Below are 19,466 nucleotides of genomic sequence, written 5' to 3'. Positions count from 1 at the left end.
GCTGATACCAGGAAGAGAGACAGGATCACAGCTACTGGCTTCCCTGCATTGGCTACCTGTCAAGTATAGGACTGAATTTAAGGTTGTATTTGTTTTTATAGTTTTATACAGCCTGGCCCTCCAGTACATACCTGAGCTCCTCCACTGCCAGCTCGTCTTTCCAGCCCCAGATGTCTCAAACTGGCTGTCCCTCAATAAGGGTGATCGTGCATTGGCAGTAACTGCCCCAAAACTTTGGAGCAGGTTACTATTTTTAACCAAGTGTTCCCCCTCTTTAGACACTATCAAGTTTTCCCAGGCCTCTGAGCCTCCTTAAGGTTTTATGTTTCACTTGTTCCTTCACTTATTTTTTGTTATAGTATTGTCATGTTATCTCGACTGCGTTTTCACTGTTGCCATGTTGTTGTTGTATTTTCTTTATGTTGTTGTACAGCACTTAGGCTAACTCTGTTTTTTTTTTTCAAATGTAATTCATGAGTAAACTTGATTTTATTTTCCTCTGTTTCCTCTGACAGTGTTTCCTTGTTCGCCTGCTATATAGTAACAAAAAGAGGCACTTTAACAATAAAAAGACTGTTACCTTGAAACATATCTATTTGATTTGACTCCTTTGGGTGTCTGAAGCTTCATATTACCTTCAGATAAATTAATACATTTTTGCACAGAAGGAGGACTGTGGTTTTTGGACTCCATCACTTACATTGTAAGTGCATTATGAAGGGGTTTCTTAATGCTCAGTATGAACAGGAGGAATGATTACAACAAGAACAGCATGTCAATGTTCACTTGGGCACTTGACTGTTGTTTTAGGACTGACTTAAAAGCTATGGACTCATCCCACCTGATCCTATGATTCACAGCTCACTGTGCGTGGCAGCGCCGTCACAGATCAGAGGAGGAGTCAGATGCGCCTCTGTTGCGCACACTCAAACTGCACAGATGAACGCATGCCTCTACCTCCGAGCACTGTGTGAATTAAACTACCAGGATACAAAGTCTGTGTAACTTGATACCAACTTCGTGGTTGGACTCATCTGAAAGCTGGTGTTCACAGTATACGCGGTGAATGCATCTTGATTTTCTGCGAGTGCCGCTGAGCTCCTAACAGGTGTTGGGGCACGCCGCCTGGTGAGAGAGAACATGTCCAATGGGAAAGAAGCAAATGCTGCAGAAAAGTGAGTATTGGCAACTAAAAAAATGTTCTTTACACGCCAAAAGTTTGACTTGGTGTCATCACGGCGTTTATATCTTGGCTGGGTAACCTGTTTATGCGCTCTTTGGATCAGCTGGTAAGATTATGTGAAACTTGGCAAAAAAAAGGAGGAAATGAAAAGAAAATTCCTCTCACCTGCACCAGCAAACCTTAACAACCAGTTTCCATCTCTTGTTTTCTTCGTTTAACTATGTCTTTTAATAATGCCAGATCATTTAAAGTTGCTATTGAGGGCTCATATTTATATGCTTTAAGTGAGTGCGGAGCGTATTTTCTAGTCAGCAACTCCAATCAGCACTGATAGGTTATTGATTGAACTTTAATTTTGATCACATGACTAAGGATATACCACAAATACAACAGCACATTGTGTGATGGTGGTCCAATTGCGTCACACCGGTGCTTATTACTGTAAGCAAACTCAAATTTGCATTCAAAATATGGATCCTGTATGTTTATCATGTGTGTCCGGTGGTGTTGCTGACTCGGCATTACCAATCACCCACCAGAGCACACGTCATTTAGTCACATTTGCATTTTTTCTTTGCATGTATTTTATCTATGTTTGTATTTGTGCAGCAGCTCCTCACAGATGACCCTGAAAGAGAGTCTGGATGAGTGTATGGAGGCCTTAGATCTCTTCCTTAACAACCACTTCAATGAGAGCCTGGAGAGGCTGCGACCAAGGTAACACAATAACCCTGAGTCATGCCTGGCTCTAAAGGGGCTTTAATGTTTGACTGTGAAGTTGTAGTCTACTACTTTGTTTTAGCACATTCATAGCGGTGTGTTGTAGTGTGATGTCAGCAGTAGGCTATGTGGCCTCGGGTAATGCTGAGAAACTTAAGTTGTGTGAAATGCTAAGTAGTGAACTTCCTGTCAGCCAAGACACAAGGGTGGACCTGGTAGGCTTCAGTCCTCCAGGATATGAAGTGTTTGCTGAAGCTGACGCCCAAGGTCTGACTGATTCAACAGCCAGCAGAAAGGCTGCCCTGCAAAATAAACACCATGTACATGACACACCGGGACGATAGAGGAGATAGGATAGGAAGAATGAATAGAACAAGATATTTATTCTTATCTTTTCTCAAAAGGAATGTACATATTGGTTATGGTACATATTCTACACACTTTGCCTTTTGTATGATCCGTATGTTGTTGATCCTGAGACTCTCGTTTCTTATGTAGAGTGAAAGAGAGTATGTACCATGCTCTAATCTACGCCACAGTGCTGGAAATGCAGGCCATGATGACTTTTCAGCATGACGACATCAACAATGCAGGAAATACCATGAAGAGTGCCCGGGAGGTGTGTCAGAGGTCGGGATGTCTTGTGAATGTAGATTATTTTCAGCAGTTTTATTGTTACTCATTTTATAGTGTTCCCAGCTTTTAAAACACCCAACTGTATTCTCTTAAGTGCTGCAAACTCTTCTCCCAAGCCATAAGAGGCAAATTTACACAAGTGCATTTACATGGCCAACAGGCCTGTGTCAGACCATCCTACCCATTTGACTGTGTTTGCATGAGAGAATATAGTGACTGTTATAGATAGCAAGAATGGTTGATTGCTGTGTCAGAAAATATGGAGTTATCACACTAGCAGCAGTAACACAATGTCTTTTGTTGATACTGAAATGTTGTTTCAGGTTTCGACGGAAATCCTCAGGTTTGGCTAACAAGCCAGCAGGCGAATCACTAACTGAAGGTAAAACAACATCCCCTGCAGTTATAAGTGAAATCCATCCGAAAACAGTTTGTATATATTGTTTCCTTATTCTAACAGATAACTAAGGATAACATGTAAAACAGGTCGAGTGTCAAATTCCAAACCCATCCATATGATGTGAACATGGTAGTACATTAATCAGTTTTGGTTGTTGAATTGCGTTCTGGGAATTGTAGGAAATCAACACCTGTAGAGATAAGGATGACGTAGTTTGAAGGGAAAGCAGATACAAACAAGTAAATAAACTAAATCAATAATAAAATAAAACATGAATGTCAGATTTAACTATGGTTTCACCACATTGGGTGGATAGTCTTCATTGACCCAAGAGAGATTTATTTTCACAGCCTGTACACACTTTACTTTTCTTGAATTATTTAGTATACATGATCGTCAACACTGTTAGCGGAAGTGACACTTGAAATCAGATCTTCCTTGTATCTGCATACAACCGGTACTACAGGAAGTAAATGTACGCAGAAATACCAGGCCTCAACCTGCTCTGCTGAAGAGATATCAGTTTAACTAGTACACAGCAGCCATGTATACTTTCTGTGTGAATGTTTTTGTTTGGTAGATCAATGGATTTTATAGTTTATTGTTTGTTGAATACAAGTATGTTCTTTATAACTTAATGTGTGTGGATATGTTTTTGCAGAGCAGCTCCATGCAGAAGTATGTTTTGCAGAGTGCCAACTCCAAAGAGCAGCTCTCACATTCCTACAGGTGCAGTAGGCTAATGCACTTTTGAAAACACAGAAATGAACTCATCACATACTTGATATATTCAGCATGCCAAAGTTTCCACCCTATCCAGTGTCTGTTTTCCAAAAAGTCCAACAAATGTATAGCATTAAAAATACAATTTAAACACCTTCAATTCAAATGACTGCATTAAACATATATATATATTTTTTTATATATTTTGCAGGATGAGAACATGGTGAGTTTTATCAAAGGAGGGATCAAAGTACGAAACAGTTACCTGATTTACAAGTAAGTAATCAAAGAAAAACAGGATGTATATTATGTTAATGTCAGTGTGAGCATTATTTGATTGTATTTGATGCCCATTTACTTACTGCAGTCGTTAAAATGTATGCCTATTTGTTATTTGTTATTATTAAAGGGGCACTTCACCTATTTTACTTATAAAGTTGAGTTTACTCATCACGAGGAGTACTTTTCTGCCTCTGAAAACAGTTTTATAGTATTATCTGTAGTTTTGGAAGGAACTGAAAAATGAACCAACTTAAAAAACCCTGATGATGTCATGGTGATGTCATCAGGATTATCTCAGTTTGTGCTTGGAGACAGCATTACAGAGAGAACAATTTGCCAGCAGAAAGCCTCAGATACACTTAGAAAGTTTGGCGTTTAAAGGACGTCTAATGAAAGATGTTAGTGAGTGATTATGGGAAATGTAGTTCCCTGTGCTTTTAGAGTTTTGGCTATACAATGGATTTAAAATCAATATATCTCAACCTCTGCTGCCTTGGATTTGACCATTTCACAAACTGCGTAACTTTGTGGACATAGTAAATAAACCACTGGAGTACCCCTTTAAGTTTTGTTGGGTTTTTTTGCATAGTCACTTCTCATTGTGCTACAGTTTGTATTATTAGTCTATTATTGTTGAGTTGTGTTTATGACTTAATCTTCTTTTATCATCCAGAGAACTGCACTCCTTCATAAAATCTCACCACTGTCTCAAAGGACCCAGCCACATTCACTTAGAAGGAGGAATAGCTTTTGGAATAGGGGCATTTAATCTGGTATGCAACATATGTAGAGTACATTAAAACACCACTGGTTGTCTATGTGTTGTGTGTAATCTTGTGTTTGGACCTCTCAGCTCATCAGATCTTCTTTATTTACAGACACTTTCTCTATTTCCTCCTCGGATACTCAAACTATTGGAGTTTGCAGGCTTCTCTGGAGACAAGGTGGGATTATATTTAAATTTAAATCTCCTCCATTATGTATTTGCTCATAAACTGACACAGGAAATCACTCATGGATGTTTTGCTGTTTTAGGAGTATGGTCTGTCTCTGCTGCACGATGGCGCTACCGGGATGAATCTGCGCTCCATGCTGTGTGCCTTGCTACTGCTCTGCTACTACACCTTTCTCACATTCATACTAGGTAGGTACATCTGACCGCCAGATGATGCTGGTTGTGTCAAAAAGTCCTGGGAAGATGTCTGTATGATTTATTATATTTTATATATCCTATCAATGTCTTTCCTCTCAGGAACGGGCGAAGGAGAGGTGGTTGAAGCTGAGAGGCTATTGAAACCTTTCCGGCTCCGCTACCCTCGGGTGAGTGGAATAAATCACTTTCTTTCTGCGTGTGAGAGCTGTTATTCTGCCTCAGTCACTGGGCTGAAGGATATATTAAGCATATCGAAAGTATTCTTTACAGAAATTAGCCATTACAAAAATACAGTCATTTTTGGTAAACAAAGCAGCCAGCCAGTCGAATCATACCACTTTTCCATCAAGGGGAGTCGTACCAATTATCACATGAATGTTAGATTACTAGTAATGGTTGTACTTAGCTGGTGCAAATTGTTGTATGTTTTCTGTGGCTCTAGAGGAGCCTGAGAAATAACCTTGATGGGGAAATGTAGGATCCAGCATTTTTGGAGCATTACTTATACTGTGCTGGGGACTAACGGTCACTGGGTCTGTTGCTGTTGTATTGACTGTTTGAGTATTTTTTTCTTCTTCATTATCATTATCATTTTCCTTCCCCTTTTCTCATTTTTTTCATTATGTCAACTCCCTCAGTTTAAAAGGAGAACATCCTTTTTTTTTTTTTTTAAACATGTCTTTATTAGAGTTTTGCATTAAGACACATCGTTATAACAACCATGTAGACATATGACAACATCCACTCAACAAAACATATGAACTTCCCCATACAAACAGGCAGCATAACTCATTGGACATTTACTTTTATCCCCATATTGTATCAAACTAACACATCACTCCACCTCACATATACACTCTCATTTACAAAGCATCATCAATATCTCCATGTTTGACAAAATTCAAAAATCTTTCCCAAATGTCATTAAATGCAGATGTCTTCCTCCTGATAATATAGGTGAGTCTTTCCAGAGCCAGACTTGATGTTAGATTTCTCAGCCAAAGGCAGAGGGTAGGACCTTTAACATTCTTCCAGCACATAGCAATTGAACGTCTGGCCTGAAGAAGACACAAATCTACCATCTTAAACTCCCCGCTATTCAAAATACAATTAACAGGATATACACCCAAAACACACAATTTGGGGTTCAAAGGGATCAAAGTAGAGGTAATCTGTGAGATATAATGTATCACCCGTCTCCAAAATTTCTGAATTTCGTCACATTCCCATAAACAATGGAACAATGTACCTAGATATTCACTGCACTTGAAACAAAGATCTGGAATCTGAGGGTTAAATCTGTTCAATTTTACCGGGGTAGTGTATAGTCTCATTATCCATTTGTATTGGATCAGGCGCAACCGGGTATTGATGGTCTGTGATTGGGCCTCGGAGCATACAGTGCCCCATTCTTCCTGTGATATTTCTTCGTTTAAATCTCGTATCCAGTCCTGTCTCCTTCTCTCTGAATTATCTTTATTGTTATTTACCAAAACTTTATATATTTGGGCAACCCGCCCCTTACCGAAACAGTTCTGCATAGAAAATGATTCTAGTATGGAAAATTGAGGTTGTTGCACTGAGTGATTTAGGCGAGACAAAATAAAACTCCTAAGCTGCAAGTACTTAAAGAAGTGTTTGTTTGGGAAATTGAACTTTGCCTTTAGATCGTCAAATGATGACAAAGTATTGTCTTTATAAAGGTCCAAAAGCTTAGTTACACCCTTTTTTAGCCAACTTTTAAATCCCAAATCATTTTTGGCAGGGCTAAAAAGGTCATTGCCCCAGATCGGAGAAAAACAAGATAACACTGGCAAGTCATCTAGATATTTGTGTACCTCATATCAGACGGAGAACATCCTTTTAAAGCAATGGTCAACACTTTGGGAAATAGGCTTATTTGCTTTCTGTGAGTGTTGGATAGAGTATATTAATAGCACACATGTAAAGATGTGGCTCCAGTTTTTAGTTTCGCACATAAGCTGGAAACAGCTTTTCTGGCTCCATCCAATGGTAATAAAATCATTTCGTGGAGCTATGTGACTGTGAGCTTGTCAGGCAAATTACTGGCCCAGGCAAAGAAATTCAAAATAGCACATGTAAATGTAAAACACCACGTCTGGTTTTTACAATAAAACTGGTCTACTGAAGATGCAACGTGTCAGTTAGCGAGGTGCTGGATGGCATATTCTGTTTTTTTTTTATATTTCTATCAGCTATGACAAGATTGTGATCACCAAAGTCATTGCTGAGATCTCAGAACATAGCGACATTTCTTAGAAAGAGTGGCTACTTCCTTGTTCAACTTGCAATAAGGGATGGTTTCTAACACCTCAGGTGCTCTCATAACAAGTTTAGCCTGCAAATAAAGTGGTTTAGCTCATCTTGAATAAACTGTTGGCATATTTCCAATCTGTCTGAGTTTTGCCCTGGTGAATTTTGTGTTAGCAATGCCACCGGGTGTTCCCACATCTACACAAGTGACTCCAATTCTATGATAACTGATAGAGACAACAGCCAAAACTACAAAAAAAGTAGTGATAAACCAGAATGATCATTTATTGCCTCTAAATTCAGGCTTTGTTCTTGTTTTCTTGGTGTTTTGTATTTGAAAGCACATCTATTCTTGCTCATCTGTTGCCAGTTCCTCACTTCTGTTCTCTTTTCTTCAACTGCCACCTAAACTTCTTCACGTCATTGTTCTTCTCTTTCTGTTTTCTTTGCACCGTCTTTGCATCTTATGTCAGCACACTCTCATTGTTGTATTTTTGTTCCTCTTTGCCTTTCCTTGCGTCGTCCACTTACGCACTCCGAATGTCCCACACCCTGATAACCTTTATTTGGTCCGCTCCCTCGGTCCGCCTTCTTCTCACTCCCAGAATCCTGACGCCATCTCCCATCATGCCACCACTCCACCTGACTCACATTCCTGTAGATTCACAATCCATGTTCCCACTCCACCTTTTACCTATATACCTGCCCATCCCAGAGAACAAACTCAACTCTCTTGACACAATGTGTACCAAGCCCCATTGGAAATGTCTTGATTAAACACTAAGAATAATTGCTATATGAAGCGTGTACTGTCAGATGGATGAGAATTGAACAGCTGACATTTAATGCTGAGCTATTTTTGACACTTCAATCTAATTAAAGGAACTGGTTTTTTTTTCTCTGCTGTCCAGGGAGCGATATTCCTCTTCTTTGCAGGCCGGACTGAAGAAATCAAAGGAAACATTGATGAGGTGTGTCATAAAATGTTTCGGGACCACAGCTTACTTTTATTAAGATAGTATGAGCACTTATATTTTATTTCTTGTACATTTATTGCTTTTAATATGTGCCAAAGAGCCTTTTGTTCTCACACATTATTGTAAGTGGTGATACCTTTTGTGGGAGTAAATGAATCACTGTGGCTCTTAATACAGTATTTCAATCTGATGTTAATATTTAACACACACCATGCATCAACGGCAGCATCACAAGTCCATTGTTCTACCATCTGATGTAATGTCGCCGTTCTACCAGGCGGTGGCTCTTTTCGAAGATGGCTGCAAGGCCCAGCAGGCGTGGAAGGAGTTCCATCACATGTGCTACTGGGAGCTGATGTGGTGCTTCACCTATAAGCGAGCATGGAAGATGGCCTACTTCTATGCAGACCTACTGAGCAAGGAGAGCCGCTGGTCCAAGGTACAGACGAGGAGAGGCATTCTTGTTATGATCGAGTCAAAACTTTAAAAAAACTAACTAAACCTAAACCCTGTTTTTGGTGATTCTCTCTTTCATAGGCAATGTATGTTTACATGAAAGCCGCTTACCTCAGCATGCTGCCTAATGATGAGTCCAGGCCTTTTGGGGAGGATGAGGTAGACCTCTTTAGGTAAAAACACACACACACACACACACACACACACACACACACACACACACACACACACTGTAATAGTCTTTTTTTTTTCTTTTTTCTTTTTATTTTGGCAGGGTACAGATTGTAGAAATACAGTAAAATACAATACAGAAGTAATGCAAAAATAATACATCCTTCCTCCTTGACACATCATCATGATTTCATGCGCATTTGTACTACTCCACCCAGTACTGCTCATTATAAACATGAAAACAAGCCACCCATTAAATATCATATCACACATGTTAGTACTCAATTTGAACTGTAAGATAACATGGAAGATGTGTAAAATAAGTTTAAAAAATAGAAATAAACACAATAATTGATATATAAGTGAGTAAAAATAAAGACGAAACATACACAAATCCTTGCCATAGAAGAGGTTAGAAAGGTAAAAACATTTCATTGCATAAGTAGCATCATAGCAAGACTCAACCTTTTTTAATGAATTTGGGGTTTTGTATCCTCAGTTAGTGGTGGTCAACTATACACATATATTTTGGTCATGCCCAAAACTGAAAAACTATTGGACTGAGGTTTTCTGTGCAGCCAGGCAAGTAATGCATGTTAGCATCACACAAGATCCAAGAATCTGGGATGGGAGATGGGAATGGTACGTGAAAGAGTTGGAAGGAAGGAGTTAAATGTATTTACTTAATATTCTTTTTACAGCAGCAATGAAATATGTTTAAATGTATGTACTGGTTAAAGTCCAATGTCCCCACCCATAGTTTATGGTTTATGGCTATATCTTTTATTTAACATCAATATGCAGCTATTTGCTGAATCATCAGTCGTCAAATTTTTGAATTTACATAAAGTAACCATAAAGAGGTTACTCAAATGTTAATGTTGTTATCATGACAGAGAATCAAGCAGTGCTAACAGTGCAGATTTATTTCCTTTCAGAACATTCTGCCATTGTTGTCATTGGTGCAGAATTTGTTGCTGGCCTTGCTTCACATCCTGATATACTTCCCCACCATTCATGGGCTTAATTATTGAATCTTTCGAACATACAGTGTTAATTCCCTCAGGGCAAGCCTAACCTACACTCCAAAGTAACGGAGAATATGCAGCGTAGCAATCATGTACATACGAATGCATTGTTAAAGCTACATCAATAAATTTTTTGGGCAGCTATTTTCATTGAAAAAGCTCTGATAAACCCACTGTACTCTGCACCAGACTGTGGACACACAAAGTTTGCATCTACATAAAGTATTTAGCAGCTATACAGCCACATATTTACTTAAAGGGTTAGGGGAGACTGGAAAACAAAACTAAAAGGGAAGTGAATATTAGACTTCCGACTCATTAGGTAGAAAGAAACACACCTCCAAACTGATGGATGTGTAAAGATGCAACTTCATAAAGCGATGATATGTCACTGTTGTTTTTACAGCTTTTTGCACAACCCTCAAAGGATCAAAAAATCTAATGTAGCAGAACCTTTAGGCTCTGTTCCACTAACTCAGACCCTGTGTCTTGCCTCTAAATGTGTCTTTATTCTTGTCCTGCACCTTTAGACTAGTGCCCACCTTCAAGCAGAAGATAGCTGGGAAGTCTCAACCGACTGAGAAGTTTGCTATCCGGAAAGCTAGACGCTACAAGGGTTTCTGCCCAATCAAGTTGCCAGTGCCAGTGCTGGTAAAGCTTCACACACAACACACATAAAATGGGGAGTATGTTTGAGTCACAAAGCCTTTCAACAGCATTTACTGCTTCCTTTTAGGAGATGATGTACATGTGGAACGGTTTCAGGGTGATCAGCAAACGACCAGAGCTAACTGAAGGCATGATGCAGACTTTAGTGGAGGCAGAGCGCACTCTGCTGGAGTCTCCTGGTAATACAACATCACAAATCATAACCCCACCTCAACTTTAAATATAACTCAGAGTGTGAGATCTGTGCAGGTGCTGTGGTGTGGGTTGTGCTGATGGTATCCGCTCCATCCTCCTACAGAAAATGAGTATACGGTGGATGACCGTTGTGTGATCAACCTGCTGAAGGGTCTGTGTATGAAGAACCAGGGTCATCTCCAGGCTGCTGAGGAATGCTTCAACAAAGTGTATTCTAGGTGAGGTTTTCATTTCAAATGCAGGTCATTCATTACCACACAGACAAACTTTTTGTGAGAATCCATTTATCTCAGAAACATTGTAATATTTTAACACTGCATGTGAAAAGTTGATTTAGGGTCAGGAGACAACCAAAACTTGCCATTCTCACACCAGTAATAATCATGAACAGGTCCCAAACTGTCCCAAAAAGGCTTTCAGGTTTTTATTAAAATGATACCTGCAGCCTGTCCTTGTGTCTAAGGATAACTTGATATAATGGATGTATTGACAGTGTGATGTTTGCTTAGTAATTACAAAATTATCTTGGCATGCAAGGAATATTTGCATGGCAGTCAACAGTGACATCCCTCTGTTAAACTTACGTGTTACTAACTTGTTTATGAGGGTTTCAAGTTGTGAGAACCGTGTTTCGAAAGTTAATTTACCTACCAGTATATCACATACAGTACAGTCCATATGGTTATAATGAAATGTGTGATGGTAACAGTTAATTTGACTGTTTCTGTGGATTCTCAGTGAGAAGAAGATCAAGTTTGATCACTACCTGGTGCCCAACGCTCTGGTGGAGCTCAGCCTGCTCTACATTGACCAAGGCAGAAAGGACGAAGCTATTAAACTGCTGCAAAAGGCCAAGTAAGTAACTCGTTTATAGCTCCCTCACTGATGCAAACATGCAGTATTTTGGAGTTAAAAAGATCTCGCGTATACTAAAATAACAGCCTGCAAAGCCAACATGGAACATTTGGAGAATACTGTGAAACACCAATTAAGCATGTGCACACAATATCAAACATGTTACCTCTACTGTCTGCCAGGTTCTGTGCAGACCGTTTATGGAGAGAGGATTTTGGTCGGGATTATTCAGCAGTCTTCCAACTGAAGTAGACCAAATACTGTACCTCACACAGCTGCTCATGTTCGCTTCCTCTTGTGCCTTGATTGAGCAAGTGAACAGGCCCAACACTTAACAAAAACTAAACCATGAGTGCAAACATTCTGTGTATGTGTATGTAGTGATAAATAAGTAACAGTACTAAAATCTTAAATACCTATATGCCGAAATATGAAGTACTGGCCCAGTTTAAGCACTGCAAAGCAGAGATAATGATCAGAAAACAACTTTCATCACAAAACCCTTGAAATACATACTACTTTATTAATTAAACATTCTTATTTGCTTTCTTTTCTAGACTTGGATGACAAGATTGAAGCAAGGTAGCCTAGTTCTTTACATAAGTGACAAAATCCATGCACAAACACCTCTGAAGGTCTTTAATCAACAAGTTATATCTCTCCTGGCCAAGAAATAATGTATCACCACGTTATTAGTCATTACATTGATGAAGTTTCACAGAGTCTTTAATACATGACTGGTTGGGTTTATGCAACAATTGCTTGGTGTATGACCATTAATAAAACACTAGAGGTCGCTGTCTGCCTGTTACATGTAGATCTGATAGTCTAAAACAAATGTTATGTACTGACAGGGAGTGAAAATATGGGTTCTTCAAGACTGATAACCGTTATATTACAGGTGTCAATGGTAAATACTGTTACTTATAACTATTACTTTAATGCAATAATTCTCACGTGCAAAGCAAGTAACATTCAGTACAGTTGTTCTTAAAAGTGTTGTGAAATCTCCATTTCATCTACCACTGATGAACTTTGATTAATGTGTAGCACAAATTAAGCATCCCCTTCTGTTTCTACTTGCAGAGGAGACTACAAAGACTACTCGATGGAATCTCGTACGCAGTTCAGAGTACATGCCGCTCTGGCCAAACTGCAGGCTTGTGAGGATGAGGACACTCATCTGTAAGAAGGAATTCTCCATGATCGGAAACGCTCGTCACACCGGACTTCTCCATTGCCCTCAAAAAGCTTTTTTGGTTGTTTTTAAGCTGATATCAAGTTTTTGAACCTATATCCAAGTTCAAAGAGTAAATACTGGGTATTTGTTCAGGTGTACCTTTTCTGCCTTTGCTGTGTCACAGTCTGGACTAACATATCATTGAACAAAGGTATTACCTGGTAGAATATTCAGTCCATCTTTCCCAGACTGGCTTCCAAGAGCAGAAAAGTGTCAAGTGGATTTTGACATTTTGAGCTAACAGACCTTCAACTTCACTGCCTTTGAACAGACTTGAGTGTATATAAAGTAGATATTTAATTTTATGGACAATGTTTTTATTGTTTACAATGAAAATTAAAGAACACTAAACCTTAATCAACAATTGATTGAAATCCACTCTAAATACTAAATGTAAGAAATGTTCATGATGTAATGAAACGTATAGTGATGACTAGTATATTTTAGTTGGACTGAAAGAACCTTTACATGGAGGCATACTGTGCTGTAGCAACATGTTTAAAAATGAGGATGTTTTTTTACATGATACAAAAACGTATGAATTATTTTAGTTCACTGGCTTGAATTCATGTGTGACCAATGGCCAATGTTTTATGCTCCCTGACACATTGTGATTGTGGGTCACAGCACTTTGCTCCTCATCTTGGTGTGTTTGTATCCATCGAAATTCAGTGTTTGGACAAATCTGGATCAGTGCGTGCACTTTCCAAAAAATTTTATCTGTACAAAAATTATTTTTACATAAATTAACAAATAAATTCTGTGTATAAATTACTGTGTTTTCTCCTAAATCATACAAAAGCTAGGAGCATTCTGTAGGTAGGCCTGTCACCATGACTACTTTGATTGGACAATATATTGTCTCAGAAATAATCATGAACAATATTGTTGTCATTTGAAGATCATTTTATACCAATGATATGATAATATTGTAGCATAATAATGCAAGGCAGGTGGGGGGTGGAATTGGAGAGTCGGCGCTACGCTTCTGTAAAAACAGACTGCCATTATGGGTTGGGACAGAGTTATTTACCTTTAATTCCATATAAGAGGCGCTGCTCGCCTCCGCAGTCTCCACTCAGGACGTGCACAGTGAGGAATGGAGGACACTACTTGCTTTGCCAATATGACATAAATAGACTCCTAGCTGCTAATGTGAAGTGTGGCAATATTGAGGTAAAAAATGATCAAGGCCACGGTTGAGCATAGCTCAGTGGGTAGAGCACCCGCCCCATGTGTTGAGGCTACAGTGCTCGCTGCAGGCGACCCCGGTTTGAATATTGCACCGAGCGGTCCTATCCTGCATGTCATTCCCCTCTCTGCCTCCAGTTTCCTGTCTCTCTTCACTTACCTGTCCAAAAAGCCCAAAAAATATACTTAAAAAAAAAAAAAAAATGATCAAGGCCATGTCCATGTATCATACGATAAGTCCATAGATGATGATGATGTCGATAATTATGTTATTGTATGATAAGTCGATAATGTGACAATTGTGACAGGTCTATCAGTAGATAGCCACAGTGTAACATTAATCATCTTTCTTTGGAAGTATTTTAGACAAAGGCAGTCAAGCTTGAAATTAAAGTCTGCACAGACATATATTTATTTCTGTTAAATACATACAGGTCATGAAAAATCAACAAATATGCACAAAGCAGCAAACCAGTATGGACAACATGTTCTTTTTCACATAAGAAAAGAATGGATGGTTTGTCTTTAATCCTGGTGTGATCAGGTAACATGAAACAAGGGATAAACTGCTTTCTTGTGTCATTAAAACACAAATAGACCAAAGTCTCATAGTTAATTACGTCTACAGTGACGCAGTCCAAGACTATGAGGAGGCAGCGGGAGGTGTGACAGGAGCCATCGCTCCCTGCTGCTCCTCTCTCACTCTGCGTTTCATAATTTTCCTCTTCTTCTTCTCTTCCTTTTCGATTTCTGCGACCATTTGCAAGAACTTCGGGCTGCGGGGGTCCACAGCGAAGCCGAAGCGGGCTTTGGCCTCGGCCAGCAGCATCTCGCGGCGGGACCTCTCCTCTTTTAGCTTCAGTTTGGAATCGCGCTTCTCTTTGCGCCAGTCGGCTATCATCTTGGGCATTTTGGCCATATTTGCTGCTATGAGCTTCTCTCTGCAATGGAAAGGGAAAAGTTTAATATTACAGATGTTAATACGGTGTGTGATGCATTGTTATATAATGGGCAGTCTAGCACTCATTGGACATTACTGGTTTAAACCTTTCAAAACTAATGATATTCCCACCTGTCTTTACATTTAGTGCTACTTTACATGTAAGCAAATGTTAGCATGTCAACACACAAAACTGACATGGTGACTACAAGGGCATAAAATTAGCACCAGCAACATGTTGTAAAATATGCAATTGGCTGACAGATTTGCGTCACTCACCAGTCAAACAAGAATGGTGATATATTAAATAACTGGTCACATTCTGAACGTTTACAAACCGTTTGGCTAGTGGACAAAAAAGTGAATTTTGAACCCTGGTGAATATGTTCCATTACTACTACTGGAATATTTAAATTAATTAAAGTCCATCCCTTTCATAAAGGCACCTGACTGTTTTAAGATAGACTTGAACAAAAATTGTGAACCTGTCCTTTACTCATCTGTAAACATGACCAACAAAACAGTTCCTAGTCATTACAAAAAGCTGCTCCAACGTGTTATTTGAGGTGAGTATCTCCACAGGGCACCTTAAATTGATTTGATCTGTATCTTCTCTGTCACCAGGTAATATTTCATCAGATCAGTCCATGTCTGTAGAGTAAGGAGCTCTGCATGTTTACAGTCTTTCAACAAAGAGAGACAGAAAAGTCTGCTGGCCCACAGAGAGATTTCATCACTCTGAAATTTGGCAGGAATTTTATTTTCACTATTTTGCTTCACAAATTCTAGCTTTCCAATTTATTCTTGGAATATCTCTGCAAATTTATTTTCCACTTTTGTACGCAACCAGAAGGAACAGATGAAGCAATAATGACAGAAACCCTTCAAACATTGGACTAAATGTGTGGGGTTTTTAGAGAGGAGTATGCTGCCCAAAACTATTAAACACAATGGAGAACATCTTGGATCCCCTCCATGAGCTGCTGGTCAAACAGTGGAACACTTTCAGAGACTTCTAAAGCTCTTCTCTGACAGGGAACGCTACAGGAAGTCATTCCAGCCAGCTGCAATCAGTCTGTACAGTGATTTTTATTTTATTATATATCACATTCTCCATCACTTTGAGTATATGCTGCTGTTATATGTATATACCCTGTGTAGGTTGTCCAGGTTGAAATTCATTTTGATCCATGGATAATCATGCATCTTACTACTATAGTAATATCCAACTGAACATTATGTTCTTGTTTACACTTAGCGTCTGATTCAGGGTTAAGGAGAAAGTTAAGGGAAACATAAATCATAAACATAAAAATTAGACATCGTAGTAAAAGTCTTGAGCTGTTTAAACCTACTTTCAGATTTGTTAAACTTTTATTTTGCTCATGAACACAGAAAGTGGGGAATTCCACCATCCAGACCAAAACCACTATATTTTGACTTGTTGAACCTTTGTAATCTAATCCAGATTTAAAGAGTCTGTGTAGAGTGGTTTTAGATTTGGACCTGGTGTAATGTGGTCTGGATGGAGAAACAGTTGTGAAATTGCTCTTTTTTTCAGTTTCCACAAATAGGATCACAAATCTGAAACTGTGTTTTAATGAGTCTGGAGTCTCTTTGTTAATCAAGTCCAGATTTGACAAGTCCAACTATAGTGGTTTTTGATCTGGACCTGGTCTGATGGGGTTTGGATGGGAGAAATCAGTGAAATCGCCCTTTTTTCTGTTCTTATAAAAAGGTTTCAAAAACCCATTAATACTTTTACTATAATGTCTAACATTTCATTACAAGTGTAAGTGTTGGGGGGGGGGGGGGGGGGGGGGGACCCAAAGAACCAGCCACTAAATATCATTATTTATTTTTCCTTATTAATATTGACCTTAACCCTGAACCGGTGTTTCGGTTTACCTGGTGACCATGTTAACTGGTGACTTTCACGTAGGTGTCCTCTTAAAAGCCTTTTGAATACATTCTAATCTGTGTTTAATATCTAAGCTAACTAGTTTGTGTAAGTTTAAGCAAGAATCACTCACCACTTCTAACATATCTTGTAATGTGAGAAACAAACTGTAAACATATTGGCAGTGCAGCTGTGGTCCATCTTACTTTCATTATCCTCAATCAGAAAGAGCTATTCTATGTTTTTCCACATTGAAAGAAATGTGAATGCTTCCTGTTGACGACAGCTGCCATCACCACGACAACCACAGATAAAGCAAAACACCTGAAGCTGACCTTAGCGTTGTCTTTCATTGCATTTGTTCTTACTTAATTGTTGGCTGCTGTAATATTTAAATTTCCCTTTGGCATTAAAGTACATTTTATATATATATATATATATATATATATATATATATATATATATATATATATATATATATTGGTCTTTTAAAAATATATATCCATATAGATCCAGTCATCTCTTTGTATTGCGTTAGCTGCACATTTCCAACAGTTGCTATTGTGTGTGTGGGAGCACATTTGAATTGTTTCCATTTGCTTTCATAACATTCAGATATTTAATCCTGTGATTATAATGTGTAACCTTCATAGCTAATTATAGCCTGACCAATACTGGATTTTTAGGACGGATGCCAATACCAATAGAAGAAAGTAAAACAATTCTGATGTAACACACAATTTTTTCACACTTGAGATAAGGATATGTAGTGGAGGCATGATATTTTACAATTTAACCACTGTACTGAAACAGTAAGCTTCTCTGGGAATTTAATAATTAGAAATAAATAAAACGCCAAAAAAAGAAAGACAGGAACAAAAAATATGTCCATGTATATAAAACTTGAATTCAGGAAAAGGATCAGATATACATAAAATGTTGCCTAATGACTTTATATATATATATCGGTGCATATCACACAACACATACCGACATATCTGTAAAGGGTCAATATTGAACAATATATCGGTCGGGCTCAACGTGAGTTCACTGAGTTAATACACTTAAAATAAGATAAGATAGTCTGGAGTCAGGAGACCCTCAGACACGGCTTGTTTCAATGAGCTGTCCGATAATTGACACACTAGCATTAGCTCAGTTAGCAGCCCTTACTTTGCCAGGCGTTTCTCGGTTTCCTCCCTCTGCTTGGCATTGATGTTCTTCAGCATCACCTCTAACGGAGGGTGCCACTCGTTCTCCTCTGCCACGACCCTGTCCAGCTGTTCATGGCTGGGCCACAGCGAGGCCGGCTCGATGCCTGACGCTGATCCGTACCGTCCGAACAGCTTCCCATCATAGTGGGCCGTCCGCTGCCACGCCGGTGTCTTCTCGCTGTTTTTGTCTGGGATATAAGGGTCACGGAGGTTCAGTCTGAGAGGTTTCGGGTTATAAGACGCTGTCTGTAATAATGAATGCGCAGGAATGACAGCTTTTGAAGACGAAATCCCCTTTAAACTCCTACAAAACACCGCTGTCCTCCAGGACAGCACGGACACCGCCATCTTTCCGTGCAGGGTACACACAAGAAGGACCCCGGGCAAAGTCATAGGTAGCTGCAATAACGCCTGTTTTTTTCTTCTTCTTCTCCTTAGGGTTTTTACGACAGTTGGCGTCCTCTAAATTGCATTACTGCCTCCTTCTGGATTTAATCATCCACTGTCCAAATCTATTACAGTGTTGTAATTACTCCAGTTACTCTCAATAATCTAAATATCAGTAGACCTGTAAGCAATGCCCTTCACTCCTTTTCATATTACCTGCATGAAGTAAGGACGTGCTCCACTCTCTCTTTTTCCTGATACTGATTTTGCTGGCTATTTCATGTAAATTCCTTCCTCTTGTTGCACTATCCCAAAGCTGCTGCCATTGTTTTATTATTTCCTTCCAAATGTTTAATATTAATATCCACTTATTCTCTTGTCTACTTTCTCATTTCCCGGGATTTCTGAGTGTGCTGGTACCCAGATGATCTTCATGTTTTTTCCTGACTGGACGACTTTGCACTGGTAAGTAACAACTCACACAATATATCATATAATATATCTGGTGCTCTTAGTGGATCCTTTGACCCATCTGTCAAAGGAAAAGCTGAATATTATCACTGTAGTTCCTGTCCCGACATCTGGAATATTCCTTAACTAGATCTGCTGCTCTTTTATTCCTGTGATTAATATTCAGCAGTTCCATGTCCACACAAGCATTTTGGAACATCTGGACTGGTCTCACAGGCCACAACACAATTGAACAAAATTCAGTTTTTGTGCTTTGTCCTTACCATCTAACACTTGCTTTTTTTGTACTTTTTCCCTCTCCCAGTAAACCTCCAAGACCATCTTAGTATGATGACTATCTTTGTGTTCTCTTAGATGTATCCAGTACTTGGCCATCAGGTGTTTCCTACAGAGCCACAGTG

At 39.1% G+C, this 19,466-nt stretch overlaps 2 protein-coding genes across 2 annotated transcripts; one reads left to right on the top strand and one right to left on the bottom strand.

The window, feature by feature from the left end:
- Positions 1-973: 973 nt before the first annotated feature.
- On the top strand, positions 974-13,414 carry zgc:158403 (tetratricopeptide repeat protein 39A). The gene is made up of 18 exons (XM_053338095.1): positions 974-1,175; positions 1,793-1,900; positions 2,402-2,533; positions 2,863-2,921; positions 3,601-3,668; positions 3,874-3,938; positions 4,618-4,717; positions 4,823-4,888; positions 4,980-5,088; positions 5,197-5,264; positions 8,283-8,342; positions 8,626-8,787; positions 8,886-8,977; positions 10,534-10,654; positions 10,740-10,851; positions 10,971-11,085; positions 11,606-11,722; positions 12,809-13,414. Exons 1-18 carry the CDS (start codon positions 1,141-1,143, stop codon positions 12,909-12,911), a joined length of 1,692 nt encoding a protein of 563 aa, XP_053194070.1. The 5' UTR covers positions 974-1,140; the 3' UTR covers positions 12,912-13,414.
- A 1,158-nt stretch (positions 13,415-14,572) lies between these two features.
- Positions 14,573-18,564, bottom strand: gadd45gip1 (growth arrest and DNA-damage-inducible, gamma interacting protein 1). Its single transcript, XM_053338433.1, has 2 exons — positions 18,167-18,564; positions 14,573-15,094 (listed from the first exon to the last, which is right to left on the bottom strand). Exons 1-2 carry the CDS (start codon positions 18,553-18,555, stop codon positions 14,797-14,799), a joined length of 687 nt encoding a protein of 228 aa, XP_053194408.1. The 5' UTR covers positions 18,556-18,564; the 3' UTR covers positions 14,573-14,796.
- Positions 18,565-19,466: the final 902 nt, after the last annotated feature.

This window comes from Scomber japonicus, chromosome 18 (assembly GCF_027409825.1).
Source record: "Scomber japonicus isolate fScoJap1 chromosome 18, fScoJap1.pri, whole genome shotgun sequence".
Lineage (NCBI taxonomy): Eukaryota > Metazoa > Chordata > Actinopteri > Scombriformes > Scombridae > Scomber > Scomber japonicus.
This window is presented reverse-complemented; position numbering and strand designations above follow the sequence as displayed.

Bases quoted from the DNA above. Each gene is read 5' to 3' on its own strand.
- zgc:158403 (XM_053338095.1), top strand. From the start codon at position 1,141: ATGTCCAATGGGAAAGAAGCAAATGCTGCAGAAAA. The intron at 8,788-8,885 runs GTACAGACGAGG...TCTCTTTCATAG, and splicing joins AGGAGAGCCGCTGGTCCAAG to GCAATGTATGTTTACATGAA. The intron at 11,723-12,808 runs GTAAGTAACTCG...TTCTACTTGCAG, and splicing joins AAACTGCTGCAAAAGGCCAA to AGGAGACTACAAAGACTACT.
- gadd45gip1 (XM_053338433.1), bottom strand. From the start codon at position 18,555: ATGGCGGTGTCCGTGCTGTCCTGGAGGACAGCGGTGTTTTGTAGGAGT. The intron at 15,095-18,166 runs GTAAGGGCTGCT...TTTCCATTGCAG, and splicing joins ACCGAGAAACGCCTGGCAAA to AGAGAAGCTCATAGCAGCAA.